Here is a 20,545-nt window from a genome sequence, read left to right as displayed (position 1 = left end):
CTTTGTCCCATCATGCTGCTTCTATACACATATGCATGCTGCAAGTGTGTTCAATCACTTGAGTCAGTTTCTGGCTGACAGGTAAGTCCATTCCGTCTTAACATCCAGATCTCAGCGATTCCCGGTGTGCGGCCCCGCCAGAGCTGTTAAGAGTTTTCCCTTTGGCAAACGTCTGGCTTGTTTTCTGTCTTTCCACGAAAAAACCCTCCAATCCAAACACGCATGAACAGATCCTCTTAATGATCGCCGCCAGGCGAGCACGGGAAAAAGCCAAGCGAGTAAACGTAGACTTGAAGATCGAATTTGGAAGTGTTGCCCGAACGGGGGAAAACAAATCGGTCGACAAATTGCGGGCTCAGAGTAACCGAGCGGCTTTCAGACGTCGGTAATTCATGTACAGGGTTCTTGAACCCTTCAACTAGTGAAAGATTGGTCCCTCGACCTCCCGCGCAAACTTCTAGAAAACGCTCGTGACCAGTCCTGTCAGGCGGAGACACACCAGAGACAGACACCCTACACATTTGCAGCACTGATACGCCACGTGACATCTCCTCAGAACACGTTCTGCTAACGCGCCGACCTTTCTGCCAGCGTTAAAGGCTTGAATTTCCTCATCATATTTCCAGAAGGCTAAAAGAAAAAGATCAATTCCAATCTCTACGTACACAATTTACACATAGTTAATTCACAGTCCATGAGCTCACTGTACGAGTTGCACTTTTTTTGCCCGCTGAGAGAAATTGTCTGAAAAAGAATTCCTGCTGCCCCCAAATGCAGCACCGACGCCCGGTGGGAGGAGAAGCGGCGCAGCGGGCGGCCATTACACCACGGCAGCCAGTTTTGATATTTTGCAATAAAAATACATTCCACTCTCTAATTAAAGCCCTTAAACACATTTGGCACGAACAAATCTTTGACTGAGCAGTTCTGGATTTCCTGCACACCGCTGTCTTCCAGCTCTTAACACCCACCTATGGAAAATATCGACAAAAAGGGGAAACGCTGATTAGAGCCATGTGCACACGGCGCGCGTTTGGCCATTAAAGCGTTCGTGCTCAGCGCGGCGCGACTATCAATGGCGGTTACAGCGGACGCGCGACCGTCGCACCTGGGTTTGATCTCAGTCTTTGAGTCCAGAGTTCTGAAGTCACGGCGCCAAACTCCAAGACGTGATCCCACCGAAGCCTGACGGGTCACTTTAGCCCAACTGTCCAAAATGAAATCCTCATTCGCGACCTCGAAACTTTCCTCTTTTATACACGTCTTTGTGTGTGTCTGGAATGCACCGCTCCGTTTCTTCCCTCCTGCTGGAGTCTGTTTTTGATTTCTGGGTCACTCAGCATGGAAAGTAATAATCATGAAACATTACGCACGGCATGAACTGCTGACATTTCAGCCGGCTACGCTGACGCTACACTTGCGCCACGAGCCTGTGTTATTTTTTTCTTCCATCAGCGTGGCATTGCAGAAGTCAACGGGGAAGCCGGGAGAAGTAGCAAGTGAGTATTGGCACGACGCATTTTCATACACACAAACGTCTGTTTTTTGGGGGGTTTTTTGAATCTCTGTTACAAGCTGATAATAATTCATCCAATACAGTCCAGTAACATTATTCCATTTTATGCCTTTATGGACAGATGGCTGGTAGAAGGGTGATGACAGCAAATGAAGTGTGAGCGATGGTGAATAAACTACGACAACGGCCCCCTGCTGGACCGGGGTCAGGAGATGATGCAACCAGCTTTTTTTATTTTATTTTTTTATCAATCCACCATAAGTAAACGTCTGACAGGCCCTGCTCCTCCAGTTGTGCACATTCAAGATGTGAGGGTGTCCGCTTTTTTCCCCCCGCCCGTCTGTGTAGTTTCCATGCCCCTCAGAGAAAGTGTGAAATCCGAAACGTCTTGCTGCTCCGCTCCATCTGACGAGATCAAGCTTCTTCTGATCGCCAGAGCCGGCGCGCCGCTCTGTTGGATTTTTGTTTGCACACAACAGCGGCAGGCTTGAAGCGGAGATGTAATCAGCGTCTGGTCACACAGACCCATTTAATGGCCATTGCCTCCGAGTGCCACACGGCCAAGCGGCATGAAGCGGGCTTTGTAGTCTGGTCTCCAGAGACGCGGGGTGGCCTGGGAGAGGAAATGGAGACTGGGGGCCCAGAGATTTGATAAGGAGCCCTGGTTCAGCGTGGCTCCGAGTGAATGGAGGCGTTGACCCGAGTCCGGGCCCGTCGTAAAAAACACCGCGAGGACGATTTCGGGGCCAAAATGACCTTACCCAGCAGAATACCTGCTTTCCAAAATACATGGTGAAAGTTTCCGTTTCTTATCAACAGCGCAGACCTGACACACCTTCCCTTTAAGAGCGGTTGTGTGTCAGAGCTCAACAGGAAATGGAAAGTCTGTTAAACAGCGTGAGAGAGAGAGAGCAGAGAGCAGAGAGCAGGCTGGTTCACAGCGTTGTTCCTCTCTGCCTTGTCGACTGCTGGGAAGAGCCAGAAATAAAAAGGACACTTACATGCCATAACTTAAAAAACAATATTTGTTTTTGATGGCCCCCTATTGGTGACACTCCACAGAGAGGTCAGGGTTCAGGGACGGCTGCGCGCCAGCACGCTCCTCTGGTTGAACTGTGATTTCTTTGCGCTGCATACAGAATATTGTTATGATTTTAAATTTGCCCCGCAGTATACGGACTTCTCTTCTACTAATCAAAAACCCAATTCAGGATTGCAAGTTGTCATCATATATTATACTAACACGCGCGCACACACACACACACAAACAAGCAAGCCAACCAACCTTGAGGTGTTGTAGCTGTAGCACCAGGTCATCGAGCTGGCCTCTTTTGTCTTCGATCTCCGTTTGCCGCTTTCGCTTCTCCTGGAAGACAACAGAAGTTATAACAGTCAATCATCTGTTGAGAACAGGTCGTTTGAAATCTACAAGTTTTAATTGTTCCTCATTGATGCTGTCAGTAGTTTTTTTTATTTTTATCAAACGGCACAGAGGAAGAAAATCTAGCTGACAATAAGACGAGCGTGATGATCCACGAATGCATCCTGTGGACAACTTCTGCAGGGCAGGTTTCACAATTTCTTTAATTGGTGCAACACCAAATCCCCACTACACTGTCCCTGTACCGTACTACTCAACTCCTCACTTTGGAGAGACATGATCCACGGGTGCATGCAGGAAGGAAGTGAAGTATTAGAGGGGTCAGAGGTCAGGGCTTATTGAGGTTTGAGAGCGGTTAGGGTCTACAGGCTATCGAAAGAGGAGGGATTAGGCCCTTGAAGCCTCTAAATGAGATTGAGGTCGAACTTGAGCTCGAACAATCTGTGACTTCATGTTGAGGATGAATGAGGCCGATGTTCGGGAGGCCCCGGCGGCGGGCGGGTTTCGAATCGGACGACATGCACCAAACCAAGAGAGAAGGCGACGTGGAGTCGCAGTCGTCGAATATACTCTGACAAAAAAATACGAGGGAATATAAACAAAGCGGATCCCAGGACAACACTATTTGGGGCTCAAGGGCATGAGATGTGCATGTGGCTCCATCTGTCTCTCTCCCTCGCTCCCTTCGCTCAGTGGGAGCAGAACGAGGGATTTCTGGGACATTTCCTGTTTGCTAAATATACAACCGTCGGGGAAAACCCCCAAAAAATGTGAATACATGTTGGAGGGACAGAGGGCTGTGTGAAGGGTGACGCAGAAGAGACCAAGGGGAACATATATGGAACGTAGAGCAGCAGAAGAGAAAAGAACGGAGGTGAACTGAATGGAATGTTATGAAAATGGAAATTAATAAAATGGTGGAGATTAGAAAAATCAGGTTTAGGTTGAAGGAGTTAAGTCGGGGTCACGTTGTGACCACATTTAATACAAGTGTGAATGCAATTGTGTTGTCAATCCACATGCAAGCAGGCGTTACACGCAAACCCCCCAAAAAAGATTCTTATGAACTTCAACAGAGTAAAAACAACGCGTCCGTATAAGTCGGGAACACGTCACAAAGCTGCGCACGGGCTGTGGAAACATCTGCACCAGACCTGGGGTCATCCCTCTCTCTCTGTTACACACACACACACATATGCAAACACACTGAATCAGCCTCCTACACAGCGGCAGTTCCCATAGCTTGTGAAGTACAGTCAGCGAGCCAGAGGGGTATGGTCACCAGATGTCAGGGAGCGTTGCGGACATGTGGTCGAGGAAAGGTCGAAACACACACACACACACACACACACACACACAAAGGTAAATACCCTCACAGGCACAAATATGTCCTATGTACACACAGATAAGTTGTGTGTGTGTGTGTGTGTGTGTGCGTCTGTGTTTGAGATTCCCTGACTGCACAGAGATACTGTACATGTACAGTACACGGACAGAAGCTTATTCCTCAAAGTGTGTTTTAACCGTTTGCCGTTTGGTTTCACTCACACTCCAGAAATAAAATGTGTAGAGTGGAGGGTCATTCCCACAATGCTCTGCTGCTCCAATCACAGTGCCGCTTGCTAAATTTAATAATTGATAATCTTTGTGTCCTACAGGCCTATTTCAGACTGACAATATAGATCTGTGGCAAATTACACTACTCCAATAACACAGGCTCCTCATTCACTCCATGAGGCAGCGCAAAGTGTGTACTCTGGTATTCTTTGCTCTGGCTCTTCTGCGACGCACTGCCCAGACAAACACACAGGGACGTCTGTGTGTTTGTCTTTACAGAAAACCCTTGTGATACTTTTCATCAAATTTGACTTTATCTCTCAAGTGTAGAGAGATGGACGATTATTATGATTAAAACTCTCTTTAGAGTTGTACAATCCTGCCTCAGAGGAGAATAAAGAGGAGAATAAAGTGTGTGTGTGTGCGTTTGTGTGTGTGTGTGTGTGTGTGTGTGTGTGTGATGTCCTGGCATTAATCAACTCTTAGCAGTAGCAACAAGTTGGCATAAACACATGAACGTGCATTGTCTGAGCAGAGTTTTCAACTCATCATGACTCAATCACCGGACCAAAACATTAGATCACCGGCCGGTCGGTGCCAAGAGTCTTTCTCCTGTTTAGCCTCCAGAGGTCACGGAGTTCCTATGAGAGAGCACCGGATTAGTGACTAGGTTCGCAAATCAAAACATAAGATTCATTAGCCGGAGGGCATGTCGCCGTCTGTGCCTTGTTTGTTTGTTTGATGACTAAAATAAAAATGGATGACATGAATCCTCGATGCTCTGTCCTCTGTATTCTCCTCCTATGAGAACAAATCCTCCTCCTCCTCCTCCTCCTCAGGAGAATATGTCGACATTCTTTGTGAGACACTCACGACTTCCCCCACTTCTGGCTCACTCGAGCGTTTGGCCCCACTTGGCTTTCTGCTCAAGCTCTTGTGCAGAGCTGGGCATCGCTTTGCCCCATACTACAGTAAATAACGCAGAATTTTGTCTTTTGCTATTTAATATCGCTGAGCCCCCAGTGGAGACTCTTTTGCTCGGTCGTTGTTGGTTTGTTTCACCTCATAGGCTGAGTCACATGGACTGGGCAGAATTGAATGATTTATCATCATAAGGGTTTTGGCAGAAGGGGATGGGACACAATTTACTTCATCTGATTCGATGCCAGTATCGGAAATTCCTCTGATATCGCTGGCACCGGCGAGTGCGTGAACCTATGAACCGATCAGATGCCACATCTTAAAAGTATATTCGTTTTTAAGAAGTTAAATGAGCGAAAATATACAGAAAATTTAAAAAAAACTTTTTGACTCTGACTGACTCGGCAGCTTTTCATTTAGAAAAATGAGTCGGACTACGAGCACGCCTGCCAAACATCGTCCCGCACCACTGACGACACAAATCACCAGACGCCCAGCATGAGGTCACACAAACCGGATTATAACGTGGCAAAGCCGTGATGTCACTCCGATAGAACTAAAGTTCCGCCGACGCTGAGGTCCGTGACCAGGAGTGGGCGACGGATCGGGGGGGGGGGGGGGGGGTCACATTCTTCGGTCATGTGTCGACACGCCCAGCGGAGACGTCTCGCGGCGCGGATCGTCTTCCGTTCGGCGAGCGGGGCGGCGCCGGAACGCTCAGAGAACAGACACCGAAATTGGGCCTGCGGGTTCTAAATGTCATGGGCTTGATTCTGCGGCGGTAAAAAAATCTGTTTTAGATAATTTTGTAAAGATTCGAGTTTGGGATTGTTTGGATAAATAGCCCAAAATGTTACTTTGGACTTAAAATAATAGTAATTTGTGGATTGAGATTGAAAAGAATCATTACAACATCGCAGTTTAACTCCTGCAGGCTCCGTCTGTTTGTTGTACATAACATAAATAGCGATGCTCTCTCCAGACAATGTTAAAGTATCGGTCCTTGGTTAAACGGGTGTCCATGAACGCCGACCTGGTGACTCTGTACGCGGTGGTGGTGTCGGCAAATGCAAATTTAGCACATAGCTGAAATGTCTTGCATGGCCGTTGTCACGCGATAACGGCAGGTGGTGACTTTACTCACCAGGTCCGTCTCGAGGAGAGACACAAGTGTGAATTTTTCTGCATTTGCATGGCGAGACAAAGCAAAACAGGGTGTGATTTCTAACAGCGCTTCGGGGGGACAACACGCAACTCATGCACTGCTGTAATCGAAGCAGAATGAATCCGTCATTGGACAGGACAAAGATTCTGTCGCATTCATAGCTACAGCTGCTAAAACGACCTTTGCTGCACGTCAGTCTCTCTGCCCTCGTCAGTATTTCGTCTCCCCGTCACTGTGCGTTTCTAACTATCCCATCAAGCTCCAACCTATGTCCAAAATAATTACAAAAAACAGCAGCGCCCACTGGAGCTGCATTCCAACCTCTCCTGTCTCTTGTCTCCGTTCACCTCAACCCCCGCTTACGACCAGAAGCATATGCGCGCACACGCACACACACACACACACACACACACACACGACAGAATGTCCAGTAGGTCCGGGACAGCTGCTGCTAATTTTAGACGGCATGTAATGCCTGGCGTGCCTCAGACCCCCCTACTTCCCATCAAACCACACACCCCCTTCCTCCTCAAAATGACTTTGCCCCCACGGAGCCCACTCCCCTCCTCCGCCCCCGGCCACCGTAAACCGCCGCAGTCCATAAAGCCGATCCTCCCGGAGACACCTATCCACTGCCGCCCCTCTCTGCAGGATCCAATCTGCTCTGTCCGGAGCCGGCAACACCCACTCGGCCGAATTCTAAAAAAACTAATAGACACGTAGCCAGGAGGGCCTGTTGAGCAATCAGACAATAGCACCCTAACATGCACTGACTTATCATAAACCGACAGCTGCGACTCCAAAACAAGACTCATCTAAATGAACGAAACAAAAAAAAAAGATGGCTGACAGGTGAGAAAAGGTCGCCTTTTGGAAAGTTGTGTTAAGCCTCAACTCAGAACAAAAGCCATGTGTTGGTACGATGTGTCTCCTCGTGGGCAAATAAGCGACAGCGGCTGCTAACAATGTCCTGCAAAGATTCTGGCTGCAACACAAACTTTACTACAGTTTTCAACACTTTAGATAATCAGCCTTACATAGTTAAAGGGGGCCTATTATGCTCAGTTTATTCTGGGACTCCACCTGAGTGGCTCTGGTGATTTATGGTTTTAGAAAAGAAAAGGCTCCTTATTTATCTCAAATTGCCTGTAATGCCGCGGCGATATTAGCTCAGGCCTAATTGAGAGGCCACATCGGACGCCAACTTCTCTCTGACTGGTCAAACAATGCTAATCCTAACCCCCCCCCCCCCCCCCCCCCAGAGCAAACTGTATAACTGAATAACTAAAACATAAATGACTGAAAACAGCAACTCCATACATGTTGGAGCGCGCCTGCTCTTTTTTTCTCACAGGGATCACTATAACATACGTTTAGCCCGTAATTTGAAACTCTGGGCCACGTTTATTATGAACATCTGACATCGTAACACGATGACAGCAAATATGGCAGAGCGACGATCGGCTCCCCTTCAAGATAAAATTGCTGCAAATGACAAAAGGTCAGAGGTTAATCTGTGTCAAAATGACGCACTTGGAAACTAAGAGCGGCTTCTTCGCCTCAGGACAGTCGAAATGTGTGAGCTGTTTAAAACGATCATAACGTGAGCCCCATGATTCTGACATTGCAGTGGAAAAATCACAAGTAAAAGCAACAAGAAATATTGCAAATGTTTGAAAAAAAACAAATAGCGATCACAGACTACAGTTGTTATTAGTAATCTGAAGCTGGGATGAGACACTTGACTTTGAAGCTAATGACCATTTTCCATATTGTCTTTAAGGGGTGAAATGCTGCCGATGTGCCACTCAGTCAACGCGGAGAAAGAAAACTTCACAGGCTCAAACTGCACACGACTGCAGGCGGCCCAGCCCCCCACACTATTTACCTCTCCGGACGAAGACCATTACCCCGGCCCTCCACTGCATGCCCCAGTCACAAATCTCAGCATCTGCCAAGGTCTAGCTGTAGCACCCCCCCCCCCCCCCCCCCCCCCCCCCCCCCCCCCCGCCCCCCCCCCCCCCCCCGCCCCCGCCCCACTCACTCCCCTGCGTCGGACCTCACAAAGTGAATCCAGAAGACTGTCCGGCCGCCGGGACGATTGCTGAGACTTGCACAGATCACTTCGCAGAGCTCATTCAGAGAAGTGGTTTGAATTCGGGACGTTGAATAATTCATGACTAGACTCATGCAGAGTTTTTAATAACTTCCAAAAAGTCGTGCGAGAGACAACAGGCACAGAGATTTAGACTTTGAGCTCGAGGGGGATCTTTTTGCAATGAAATATCAGAAGAAAACAAAACAGCAACCCTCAGATCCTTGACAGTTTCTGTTTGGTTCCAAGAGCCGGCAGCCATCCGTTCCTCATTCAACATCAGAATCGTGTTTATTGCCAAGTAGGTTTTCACATACATGGAATTTAGTTAAGTATTTTGGTGTATAACAAACAAAATTAAAACACTGCGTGTGTGTGTGTGTGTGTTTTGGGGGGGCCGCTAAGAGTGCAAAGGGCTGAGGTCATCTGTGTAAACATATCACAGACACTGCCGAGAAGTCAGTGAATGAGCACACACACACACACACACACACACACACTTTTGTATATGTATTTTGCCTCGCCACTTGCGGTCGACAGACCACACAGGCAACAGCTAAGTAGAAAGATGACGCACTAGCCATTCATTGGCTGATCTTGAAAAACCACATGCGGAGCTTTTGGTGAACACACACAAACACACACACACACACACACGCATTGACGAAAACACTCGGACACGCAGCCACATGAATATGCACACACACACACACAGACACACACACACGTAATCAGTTTTTTGAGGGGGAACCCTCACCAGGCTGTGCTCCATCCGACTGCTATAATCACATGTTAATAATATACCAATTACAGGTCTGGATTTAACAGCATGACCTCACAACTGTAACCCTAATCTGGCCAATTAGACAGACGGAAAGCCGCGCCGCTGGCGGCTGACAGGCCGTAATCGCTATCAGACTGTGGGAATCTTCGTCTGTTTGTGTATGTGGCAGAGAAATTAGCCAACGGACTGATCAGCTCTTGGATCCGAACGCTGGCCAATGATTACACTTATTTTCTTTGTTTGCACTGCACCAACTTAGATTCAAGTTAGAAAGAGAGCCATCTGAGCAGGATGAAATTAAGGTGAGAAAGTTGGAAAGATGCTACTCAGGTATTATTTCTATTCAGTCCATCAGAACTTTTCTTTACCCCACAAAAATGTGATATGGATGATAATTCGCGAGAGGAATAGTTGTTCTGGTGTAAGAATATACATTTTTCAATCATGTTTTTCATCTTTTTGCATGTGTACAGAAAAAGCGATGTAATAAAATCGTGATTTCCCCCCCAAGATTGAAGATATTTTATTTTATTTATTGGGCTGTACATATTCACGCTTAAAACTTTGAATGAGTCATCATTTTGTGATGTGGTTCTAACAATAGTAGATATTGCCCTGAGTCAAATTCTGTCATTCCTCACTCCACTACTCAAGCTTAAATAAGAAAAAGAAACAAGAGGGGGTTGGTGAATCACAGCCATTAGCGCCATGCTTTATTCATGAGCCACACAGACCTGTGTCTGCGCCAAACGAACATTGTAATGACTGCGGGTCCCCGCCGGTGACTTTTAGGTGTGTCTCCGCAGATGGAACCTGGCGGAGAACCCAAATCTTTAAATCCATATAACAGTACAAGTTAGTCAATATCAGTGTCGGGCTGAGGAGAGCTGTGCGTGCGTGTGTGTGTGTGTGTGTGTGTGTGTGTTCAGGCGGCTCAGATGAAGAGGAGTGACTGCTTGAACACTTGGCTCTGATTTTGGAGGAAGCTTCCAATTTTGGCTCCTGATCCGCCGAAGCACTGACGAAGCCGGACAGCGACGGTGATGACAATGAAAGCTCAGACTGTCAATTATTGATGGGCTCATTAGCGTGTCAGCTGCAGACCGGAGACACTGTGTCAATGTGAGTGTGCGTGTGTGTGCAGTGACTCAGTTTATGGTCATTGCAAAAGCTAGAAGATTTAGGTTTCAGTTTCAGTGTTTTGGGTTTTGTGAAATCCCCGACACATTACTAAAACGCTTCCACTACATTATGACGAGGTTGCTGCGAAATGAGTCCTTCCCCTTTGCCCCGGAAAATGCTCTGGGAAACTTTGAGCAGCGTCTGTATTTACACATGGACCCAACATTGCTCGGCTGTGTGTGTGTGTGTGTGCGTGTGTGTGTGTGTGTGTGTGTGTGCGTGCGCGGCTTACAGGAGGCTGCTGCGCTGCCTCAGAGGGTCGTTAGTGTTCTATTAGTGTAATAGTAACCCTGGGGCTTGGAAGCTGTTAGTGCTCTTATTGTCGTTGATATAACGCTCATTTGCGCGGAGACACAAGAGGCCCCTACGATGCGCTCCGATTTAACGCCCCGACCTCATCGCACCCTGTACTTACAGAAGCGCTTCAGGATGGAAGTGGGCGACGACACAGAGCGTCCCTTTGTCGTGTTCCCGCAGCGTTTGCCCAATGAAGCACATCGCTTTTTCTTGGCCCCTGGGACCAGCACCCGCTTACGTGATGAAATAATCAGCCATTTGATGGTGTTTTGCCCAATAAAACACGCGCCAGAATGATGCAAGGAAGCGCAATGCTGGTTCCTCGCGGTTCTCCCGTCATGAGAACTTTTCGCCCGCTCTCTTTGCTTAAGTGCCTCGCTGGCTGAAGTTCGCGCGGCCTGGTACGGCTGCCATGTTTTAACGTGGCCAAAATAGTTTCTCCATCTGCTGCCGCTGCTCCCTCCACTTGTATGTATGAATGCGTGTGTGTGTGTTCCTGTGCCTCCTGTGTGTTGAACGCTGAGTGTGTGTGCGCGTGTGTGTGTGTGTGTTCCTGTGCCTCCTGTGTGTTGAACGCTGAGTGTGTGTGTGTGCGTGTGTGTGTGTGTGTGCGGCTGTGTGTGTGTGTGTGTGTGTGTGTGTGTGTGTGTGCGTGTTCCTGTGCCTCCTGTGTGTTGAACGCTGAGTGTGTGTGTGTGTGTGTGTGTGTGTGTGTGTGTGTTCCTGTGCCTCCTGTGTGTTGAACGCTGAGTGTGTGTGTGCGTGTGTGTTCCTGTGCCTCCTGTGTGTTGAACGCTGAGTGTGTGTGTGTGTGTGTGTGTGTGTGTGTGTGTGTGTGTGTGTTCCTGTGCCTCCTGTGTGTTGAACGCTGAGTGTGTGTGTGTGTGTGTGTGTGTGTGTGGTATGCTGTGGTTCCTCGCTGGCGCCAAATTTAGTCGCAGGCAGTGAACCCTGGTCTCACTGTTGCTCTGAAGTCGTATCAGCGCGAGCGAGCCAAACACTTCAACAGATGCCCTCCCCTGATCATGAAACACAATGTCGAGGATCGAAAACACTGAACAAGACAACCTCGCGGGGCGGAGATCTTCCTACGTTGGAAAGCGGCAAAAGAGAAAAAAACAAAAACTTGATCTGGTCAAAAAGAAACACAGAAAAAAAAACCCAGAACTGATTTTCCACCAACCTTCCTCTGAGAAAAAAACCGAAAGAGTCGTGGAAGACGATGAAAGCCGACATGAACAGCGAGACAAATGCAGCAGCAGTGGAGGCTCGGCGCGGGAGCGGAGCACATCCCAGTTTGTTTATTTTAGCTTCGGTTACGTCGGCTGTCATTAACCTCCCGCCACAGAAGCTGAAGCAGATGACTAATAGTTAAACACAAGCACACACTGGACACCGGGATGCCAGTTGCGATGGTTATGGTTCAGCGTCCGTCACAGACTGCGCGTGAAAATGGACGCGGCCACCGGCTTGCGGAAAGTGCCTGAAGGCTGTATTCTCTGGAGTCACCAGCAGAGGGCGACTCCACTGGTTGTTTCTATAGAAGTCTACGAGAAACTGCTTCTCCCTTGATTTATAACGTCAGTTAACCTTTTTACTGAGGAGTTTATGGTCGCGACCTCTAGTTTCAAGTCTTCTGCACTGCGGCACGATGTTCATTTCATAAATGACGGTTTCCCTTTAGAGTAAAACAGAAGATAGAGCACCGGTAGCATGGGTACAGCGTGATTGACAGCTGGTGTTGGTGGGCGCACAGTGGACAAACTCTCCAATTCTACGTCCGGTTTAAAAATAGATAGGAAAACCAGAAGGTTCAAAAACTTCACGTGTTGTAAAGTTTATTTTTAGGCTTCGGGACAATCATCGAACAGCACGTCACAGACCACTGAACCTTCGCATTCAGATTTCAGGACGGGGGTCACGGTGTGTTTGCGTCGCGCGACTTCATTGTGTCAAACAAACTCTGGGATGCAGACACCGTTTCCCCGCCCTGCAGTTTTTGCAATTCATGTGAATGGAACACGAGTGAATGAAGCGACTACAGGCAGAGAGCAGCAGGAACTCTCTGAGGTGCCGGGCAGTAGCGTCCCGTTGGGCGAGATGTTGACAGAGAGAGATGAAGTCATGGCGAGACGGGGGGGGGGGGGGGGGGGGGGGGGGCGGCCCCGAGAGACCCTCGTGCTTTCCAGACAAAACAAACAGACAGACAAGAGGGGTCAAGAAGGAAAAGGTGAACGGAGGAACACGCTGACTTACCGCCAAGGCCAGCAGCCTCTCTTTGTGGAGCTGAGCCTCCTCACACGACATCCTGGAGCGGGAGGCAGGGGAGGGGGGAGAGGGGTGGGGGTGGGGTGGGGGGGGTGGGGGGGGGGGGGGGTGAAAGGAGAGAACGAGAGGTGAGATCAGGGAAAAAGCAGTGGGCCCCCGAGTCCCCTCGGTGAGAGACAGAGAGGGGGAGAAAGAGTTTCTGGAGGGAGCGAAGAGGTGCAGAAGGAGAAGAGGACGAGTATCCAGACGAGGTCCCTCCTCAGTAATCCAACCAGAGAGAGGGGAGACGAGAGGGAGCAGAAGATCTTTCATTCACTGGCACATGTGCCTCGCACTCACTGCTCACATTCTCTCTCTCTCTCTCTCTCTCTCTATCACCCACTCTTTCTCCTGCGCTCCCCGCCTCTCCTCCCATTTGTCCCCTCCTTCTTTCCCTCCCTCCCTCCCTCCCTCCCTCCCTCTCTTCTTCAGGCATGAGCCATGTGTGATTAAACAGCTGGGAGGAGCAGCTGAGAGAGAGAGAGAGGGAGGGAGGGAGAAGAGAGGAGCGATGGCATGGAGGTGGCGTGTGCGCGTGAGTGAGAGAAGAGAGGCACAGAGAAGAAGAGGACATAAATGAGGAAGAGTTGAAACAGCAGAAGTAAGGAAAAGGGAAGCGTACGCCGAATTTGTCATATTTGCAAGCTTCCGCAGAAGAGATGAGACGATGGGGAAATTTCAATTCATTGTTATTGCACTGACTTTTGTCTTCTGTCCCATAACTTAACTTCTTATTCCTCTTTTTTTTAATACTCTTATTGAATACAGAGATAAATCAGTGGGTTAACACAGTCACACAAGTTATGCAAAAGTCCGAGACACAGAATGAGCTTCAGGCACAAGGGATGTTAAAAAAACAAACAACCCGTCTTTGACAGCAAATCATCTTAAGTAGTAAGTGAAAATGATACTTTGACACCTGAAAACGTATCTAATCATGGGGATTTTAATGCGGGCTACTGTCTGTTCTCACCTCCCAGGGTCCAGCCTCCGCCCATGTGACTATAATATTGCTGTGACTATGTGTGTTATTTTGGCTGCTACCTGCCAATCACATGCCGCCAGTGGGCCGCCAGCTCCAAACAGACACACTTTCTCGTGGTAGGGGGCCGCGAAATGTTCGTCTCTCGCAAAACCAAAGTGCCAAAATCTGCACAGAGTGCGTTATGAGCATTTAAAGATAAACCATCTTTCAATGAAAGTCTCTGAGACCGCAGGCGGCGATGGTGCCCACACACACACACATACACACACACACACACACACACACACACACACACACACACCACACACACACACCACACACACACACACACACCACACACACACACCAGACACACACTATCCTGTTCGCTCTCATTTCTGGTGTTTCTGGCCTTAGAAGGAACAGGAGAGGAATAAAAAGATGAAGATGAATTGTGTTTGTGTTTCTTTACAAACACAAACTGCCCACGTACTACAGTACACACACTCATATACACACAAACACACACACATCTTTGAGTAAATGGGTCACTGTTACCTGTGTCCTAGTTTTTTGTTTTTTTTTTACTTTCTAGGTTCACCCTGGTTTCATCCATCCATTCTTCTCCTTCTCTCTCCTCTCTCACTCTCCTTTTCATCACTTCCCTATTGTCCTCCTCTCTTTCAGTCTCTCCCAATCTTTTTTTCCTCACATCCCTCTTTCTTTCCCTCCATTTGCTCCTCTCCTCCCTCCTTTCTTTCTTTCTCCCTCCATACGGTATGTTCTTGTTCTCTCTTTCATGCCTCCCTCCCATCGTGCGTTTCTACCCTGCATCCCTCTTTAGGTGTTCTATCTTCTGTCCATCTCACCCCTCTCTCTCCTCCCATACCTCCTTTCCCCCAGGTTCATTTCTCCTTCAACCCCTTCTTTCCTACTCTTCCTCAAGTCCTTTAATCCTTCTCCTCATCCTCCTTTTCCACGCCCCGACATTTCTCCTCACCTCCGCTCCACCTGTCCCTCCTACTTCTATCTCTCGCTTTCTTTTCCTCCTCTTCCTCAATTCCTGCCTGTCCTCCCCTTCTTTCCTTTTTTTTTTCTTTCTTCTCCATCCCTCCTTCGATAAGCAGACATCCTTATAAGGAGAAACGGCAGCAGCAGTCCTGCCCAACTCTTTAGGGAATACAGAAGCATGTAACACACACACACGCACACACACACACACACGCACACACACACAAAATGACACAACAGAAAGTGCACAATAAATAAGTGCAGCTGCCGAGTATCTGTCCTGTAAAGCAGCTGCAGGACTAAATCAAAAGTGACTTGCATTCTTCCCTCGGCTGTAGTTTCCATATTTGCATGTGAACTTTTGAAACATTCAAAATTCTCCGGGACTTTGAATGTTAAGAGCCATCACGGAGCTCGTAGCGGTCCAGCCACACCACATAATGCCGCAAAGATAATGCACAAAGACGAGACTCGTTCAGACACGTTGATTAAAGAGCGATGACATTTTTATTTCCGCTGCACCGCGAGCGTGACAGTATTTTGAGCATGACAAAAGGTCAAAATATATATTGTCCCTCTTCAGTTTTTCTTTTTACAAGAGTACATTAAGTAATAAAGAAACGTTTAAAATAGAATTTCCCAAATCTGTTTTCACTTATTGAATCTTTTTCCTTATCCCTATTTCTACAATAGCAGTTTTAAAATGAAAAGTTTGCAACGAGCACTAAGAAAACACCACCTGTCAAACAGTTTTGTGATGTTACTTCAAGATATGAGTTATTGCTGACAGTTGTGTACAATGTGCATGGTGTAAGTCAAACCCACTGAGAATCACCGTACTGTGTCTTCGTAATTTTCCTTGCAGATTCCTCTCAGCTTACAGAGTGTTTAGGCAAATACAATTATATTGGTTTTATGGTTTTATGGCCCACAAGTTCACCGTTTTTTGCCTCACCCTCACGGCTCGAGCCACTTTTCCAGATGCGGTTGGCAGTTGTTGTTTTTTAGCCAAAAGCTCTAAAATCAATCCACTGTGGGCTACCTGCTTTATTGTGAGCCAGCCTCTCGGGGCGGCGTTAGGCAGCATCAGGCTTTTCAGCCAAAGTACCCGTGACTTGGACAAGGGACAAAGACCCTCCAGGGGCCGCGGCGGACGCGATGGGAGACAAAGGAGGAAGAAAGGTGACGTAAGTGTAAACCAATAAACTTCACATATGGATGGGTGCAAGACAAAATACAGGACTTTGTGTTTTTTTCCGTTTGTACGGAATTAGTTGTTACCGTCAGTATAATCTGCTAACTGTGTTGTTGTTGTTGTTGTTGTTGTTACATTCTGTTGGCACTATTTTAAGATACTTACACACGGTTCACCCTCAAGATACTAGAATAAAAAACTGCACTGTCTCATTAAAAGATACTGCCGCGGCTTTAATGTGGGCACATGACCATGACCTGTTTGGAGTTTTGGTAACAAATAGCTCATGAAACCAGGCCCAACTCTGCAGCTGTGCGACTTTACAGCCAGTCCAAGACTTACATCTGCCCTCGCTGATGGGATTTACATGATTCTGTTGCTGCTCGCGCATTAAAAACCTTTATCTTTTGAATGCTATTCTGCTTCTTTTAGAACAATTTTTCAATTTCATATCCTTCCAACCGCCCCGCTCTCTCCCTATCTTGACCACCCCGACCGCTTAATTCTGGCGTCGGCTACGTCGGCTGGTTGTCGTTGGAGACAACAGCATCATTGTTCCTCTGCATCGCCACGACGACACGATGACCTCACTGCACAGCCAGCCCAGCCCCGCCTCCCACACATCCCAGCCCAGAGGTAATGGCCTCCAGATGTGGAACCAGAGGTAGGAAAACACACGCACACACACACGCACACACACGCACACACACACACGCGCACACACACAAATACAACAACATGCAAAGAGTGAGTAGGAGGCAGAGAGAATGGACAAATATGGACAAAGCGTAAGTGTGCATTAGCATTTGTGCGTGCCAGTGTGTGTGTGTGCGTGTGTGTGTGTGTGTGTTTTATGCCATGTCAATGCGGCCATCTCTTTTGCCTGCTTTAAATGAACTTAATACCCCAACAATTAAATTCTGCCTGAAATAACAAAATCCGCTACGTTGGAGCCACTCATACTCTGCAGACTGTGTGTGTGTGTGTGTGAGTGTGTGTGTGTGTGTGTGTGACAGAGAAAGAGAGAGACTAGGGGCAGAGGAAAATCAACCCAAACAGACTTATTTCTGACTGACCGACAGCCAGACCTTCATCTCATTCATATCTTATACATCACTGAGGGAGGTTGAGTTGTGTTTGTGTGTCACACACACACACACACACACACACACACACACACTTTAAATTAACCCTGATAAAAAATATAAAACCTCAGTTTTTCTTTCCACCGCCCTCCTCCTCCTCCCTGTCACTGCTCATCTGATCCGCTCTGCTTCATTTTTGTGAGGTTTCTTCATTTCATCATTGCCGTCTATTACGGCGACACAAAGCCATTTTCAGTTTTAGAGTGAATTCACTGTGAAGACTAGAGGAACTGAGAACTTTCAAAGTGGATGGTAAACTGTGAAGAATTTCCATCACTGCGAAGAACTTCATGACAACTAAACGCATAACAGTGAACGAGACGCGCTTTTCTTGTGAAACACTCAAACTCGATGGCAACATCATGTAGATGCAAGACGACCCTCTCGTTCTGTCCAGAACCATATAAACAATATAGAACAGCTCATTGAACCAGTTACTGTATGGAAGTATATATCAATTGTTGTTGTCTTTTTTTAGAAGAGATCACATGCATGTCCATATGTATACTGTACGGTATGTAACTGCACATACATTTATAAGACTTCGCTTACCCAAGTCACATTTAATCATTTTTATCTCGAGATCCATAGATGAGAAGCAGATGTCTCGGCCCACTCTGATTATCACCACTTCTGCTCTTTGTGGTCGCCACATCTCCCCTTGTGTACAGATTTGACAGTGTATATTCTGCTAGTTCTAACTCTCGAGAAATCGAGAACAACAAAAAACTGCTTTTTGTGACATTGATCATTTGAGGGAAAACAAAGCGGCGCTCTGCTGTGAGGGAAGGGCTGATCCACTGAAGAGCAAGTGAAGGATCGTCAGATTTCCATAAGGACAAAATCCTTACAATGAAAAATATTGAATTATAACTCGATGCTCTTGCTGGGTTTCCACCCTGCAAAACTGGACATTAGTCATTCATCCCATCGCTGTGAGCATCTCGTCCCTTCAAGACCGGAGCGTGTAACAAACTGCGGCGGAGAATGGGCCGTCTGTCCACGGACACTGCTGTACCTCGTCCTTTCTGCTGAATCAGTGGACAACCCCGGCCAGGGCGCGGTGTGCACGTGGAGATTAAAAACTAGCTGGGGGGGGGGCACAAGAGCGAAGGGAAAAAGAAGGGACATGATAGAAAACCACACCGTCTCCATTCTCCCCATGACGCCATTAACTATTGATGCACCGGAGCTTCACGCCTCACTGCACCTTCTCCGCCTCATGGGTGCGGCTCTGCAAAGGGGGGGGGGGGGGGGGGGGGGGGGGCGGAGGAGAAAAGAAAAAAATCACTCCGACTTGTCACTCAAACTGCCTGTCGACGGCCGATTGAGACTCTCAGCCTGACGTCCAGCTGCAGTCCACCGTGTTGTCCGTCACTCAAACCACGTAGCTGCTCGGCGTCCGACTGATCTGCGACATCCAGTTGGTTTTAGATGTAAAAACAAGGACGCGCATGATGCGTGATCACTGCACAAGGACGTTCACTGCAGAAGCCGCACGTGTGCATCCCTCACATCAGCAAAGATGAGATGTACAGTTTCCCTTCTGAGCGTTTAAACACTGTAGAATGATTATTATGAATTTAACCATGAGTGGCTCCGGTACACAGTAAAACACGTAAACGCCTACAGAGGCCTGAATAACAGAGCGCTACTCCCACTCACCTGTTCTTACTACCTCAGTATCGCGGTCACCACCGTCGGTTCATGCACACGCGGCCGACAGCTGCACACCGGCGCAACAAACGTGATTCTGAAAGCTTCTCGGGAAAAGGATGAAAGCGTGGGGCAGAACGGAAAGCCGTAATTGTCACTGTATATTGTACAATGTAAATGACATCAGGTGTGCCCATCTGAGCGGGTGCACGACATGTATTACAGTTAAAAAGAGCATGTCACTATGCAATATATCGCACAGTTAGAATCAATTCAATTGTGCATGCAGCTTTTTGGATTCTTATTTCCCAGAGCTCCTGACTTTTTTAGCAGCTCCATTTTAATACGAGCGACTGTGAAGGTTTGCCCAAGATTCCTCCATCAAGTGTATTGATTGGTCCTCACAGCCGATGGCTCCGGTTGAAGTTTGCCACATTGTCTGAAAACACTTTAAAAGAGCACGAACCGCACTTTTCCCGTCAGACCACTTTCTTTCAGACCACGGCAACGTTTTCCCCCGCAGTTTTTTTCCCTCTCTATCACATTCATTGACACCTGACTGTGTGACCACACGTTGTTTTTTCCGAGCAGACAATAGTCAATGAACCACTTACCACTTGTTTCCATTCTCCCAGAGTCAGCGAACCGCGCGAGACACCGTGGGTCCAAACTGACTCGCGCAGGTGGAAAGGTGAACGCCCCTTGGCTTAGCAATATAAAGGCTAAGGACAACCCACAATGCAACTCTCTCTTAAAGCGACAGACTCACTAGCTGACACCTGATCTGATATTTCTTCCTTTATCTCTTCTTATTCTTTGTTTCTTTTACGCAGCGGAAATTGCCTCCATCTCTGGGGGGGGGGGGGGGTCAGATGGATTTTTGAAAAGTCTGCTGATGCGGTGGATTCTCTATGTCTTGTGGGAAAGCAGCATCAGTTGGCATTTTATCAGCAAGCTCCTTTTTTTTCCCCCAAACAGCTTCCAGTATGTGACTCGACTCTCAACCCATTCCCGATGCTTCTCTTGATACTTGTCTTTGCCGCGTTTTTATATACGTTTTCAAGTCCATTTGAAAATACCAGAAATAAAAGGGTTTTCGAGTGAGTTTTGTGCTCATTATCTTTCTATCTTTGCATGGGACACACACACACACACACACACACACACACACACACCCAGAGGAAGAAGGAGTCTGCAGCATGGCGGACTGTGCTAACATACTGTACAGCTGCAGAAGCTGGACCAAGTCTGCTGCAGTCTTCTCATTGACTATGCTGAAACATGTTACATTACATACACACACACACACACACACACACACACACACACACACAGGCACAGAAAAGAGAGGAGAGAGGAGAGAGGAGAG

At 47.7% G+C, this 20,545-nt stretch overlaps 1 protein-coding gene and 1 long non-coding RNA gene across 5 annotated transcripts in view; one reads left to right on the top strand and one right to left on the bottom strand.

Annotated features, from left to right (window-relative positions):
- LOC118284731 overlaps positions 1 to 5,224 on the top strand; it is a 5,536-nt gene extending 312 nt beyond the window's left edge. The window contains exons 1-2 of the long non-coding RNA XR_004784940.2: positions 1 to 1,499; positions 1,638 to 5,224. The exon at positions 1 to 1,499 is cut by the window's left edge and continues 312 nt beyond it. This is a non-coding gene — a long non-coding RNA (uncharacterized LOC118284731). The remainder of the gene's footprint in view (positions 1,500 to 1,637) is intronic.
- LOC118284725 (A-kinase anchor protein 2) overlaps positions 1 to 20,545 on the bottom strand; it is a 73,322-nt gene that overhangs the window by 52,324 nt on the left and 453 nt on the right. For all 4 annotated transcript variants that reach the window (XM_047329358.1, XM_035607715.2, XM_035607716.2 and 1 more), the window contains exons 2-3: positions 13,155 to 13,206; positions 2,802 to 2,882 (exon numbers count right to left, since the gene is read on the bottom strand). In XM_047329358.1, coding sequence (XP_047185314.1) covers positions 2,802 to 2,882; positions 13,155 to 13,205 — 132 coding nt within the window. In that variant the 5' untranslated portion in view covers position 13,206. The remainder of the gene's footprint in view (positions 1 to 2,801; positions 2,883 to 13,154; positions 13,207 to 20,545) is intronic.

Source organism: Scophthalmus maximus, chromosome 20 (genome assembly GCF_022379125.1).
Source record: "Scophthalmus maximus strain ysfricsl-2021 chromosome 20, ASM2237912v1, whole genome shotgun sequence".
Taxonomy (NCBI): domain Eukaryota; kingdom Metazoa; phylum Chordata; class Actinopteri; order Pleuronectiformes; family Scophthalmidae; genus Scophthalmus; species Scophthalmus maximus.
The sequence above is the reverse complement of the archived record's forward strand: the minus strand, read 5'-3'. Positions and strand labels throughout refer to the sequence as shown.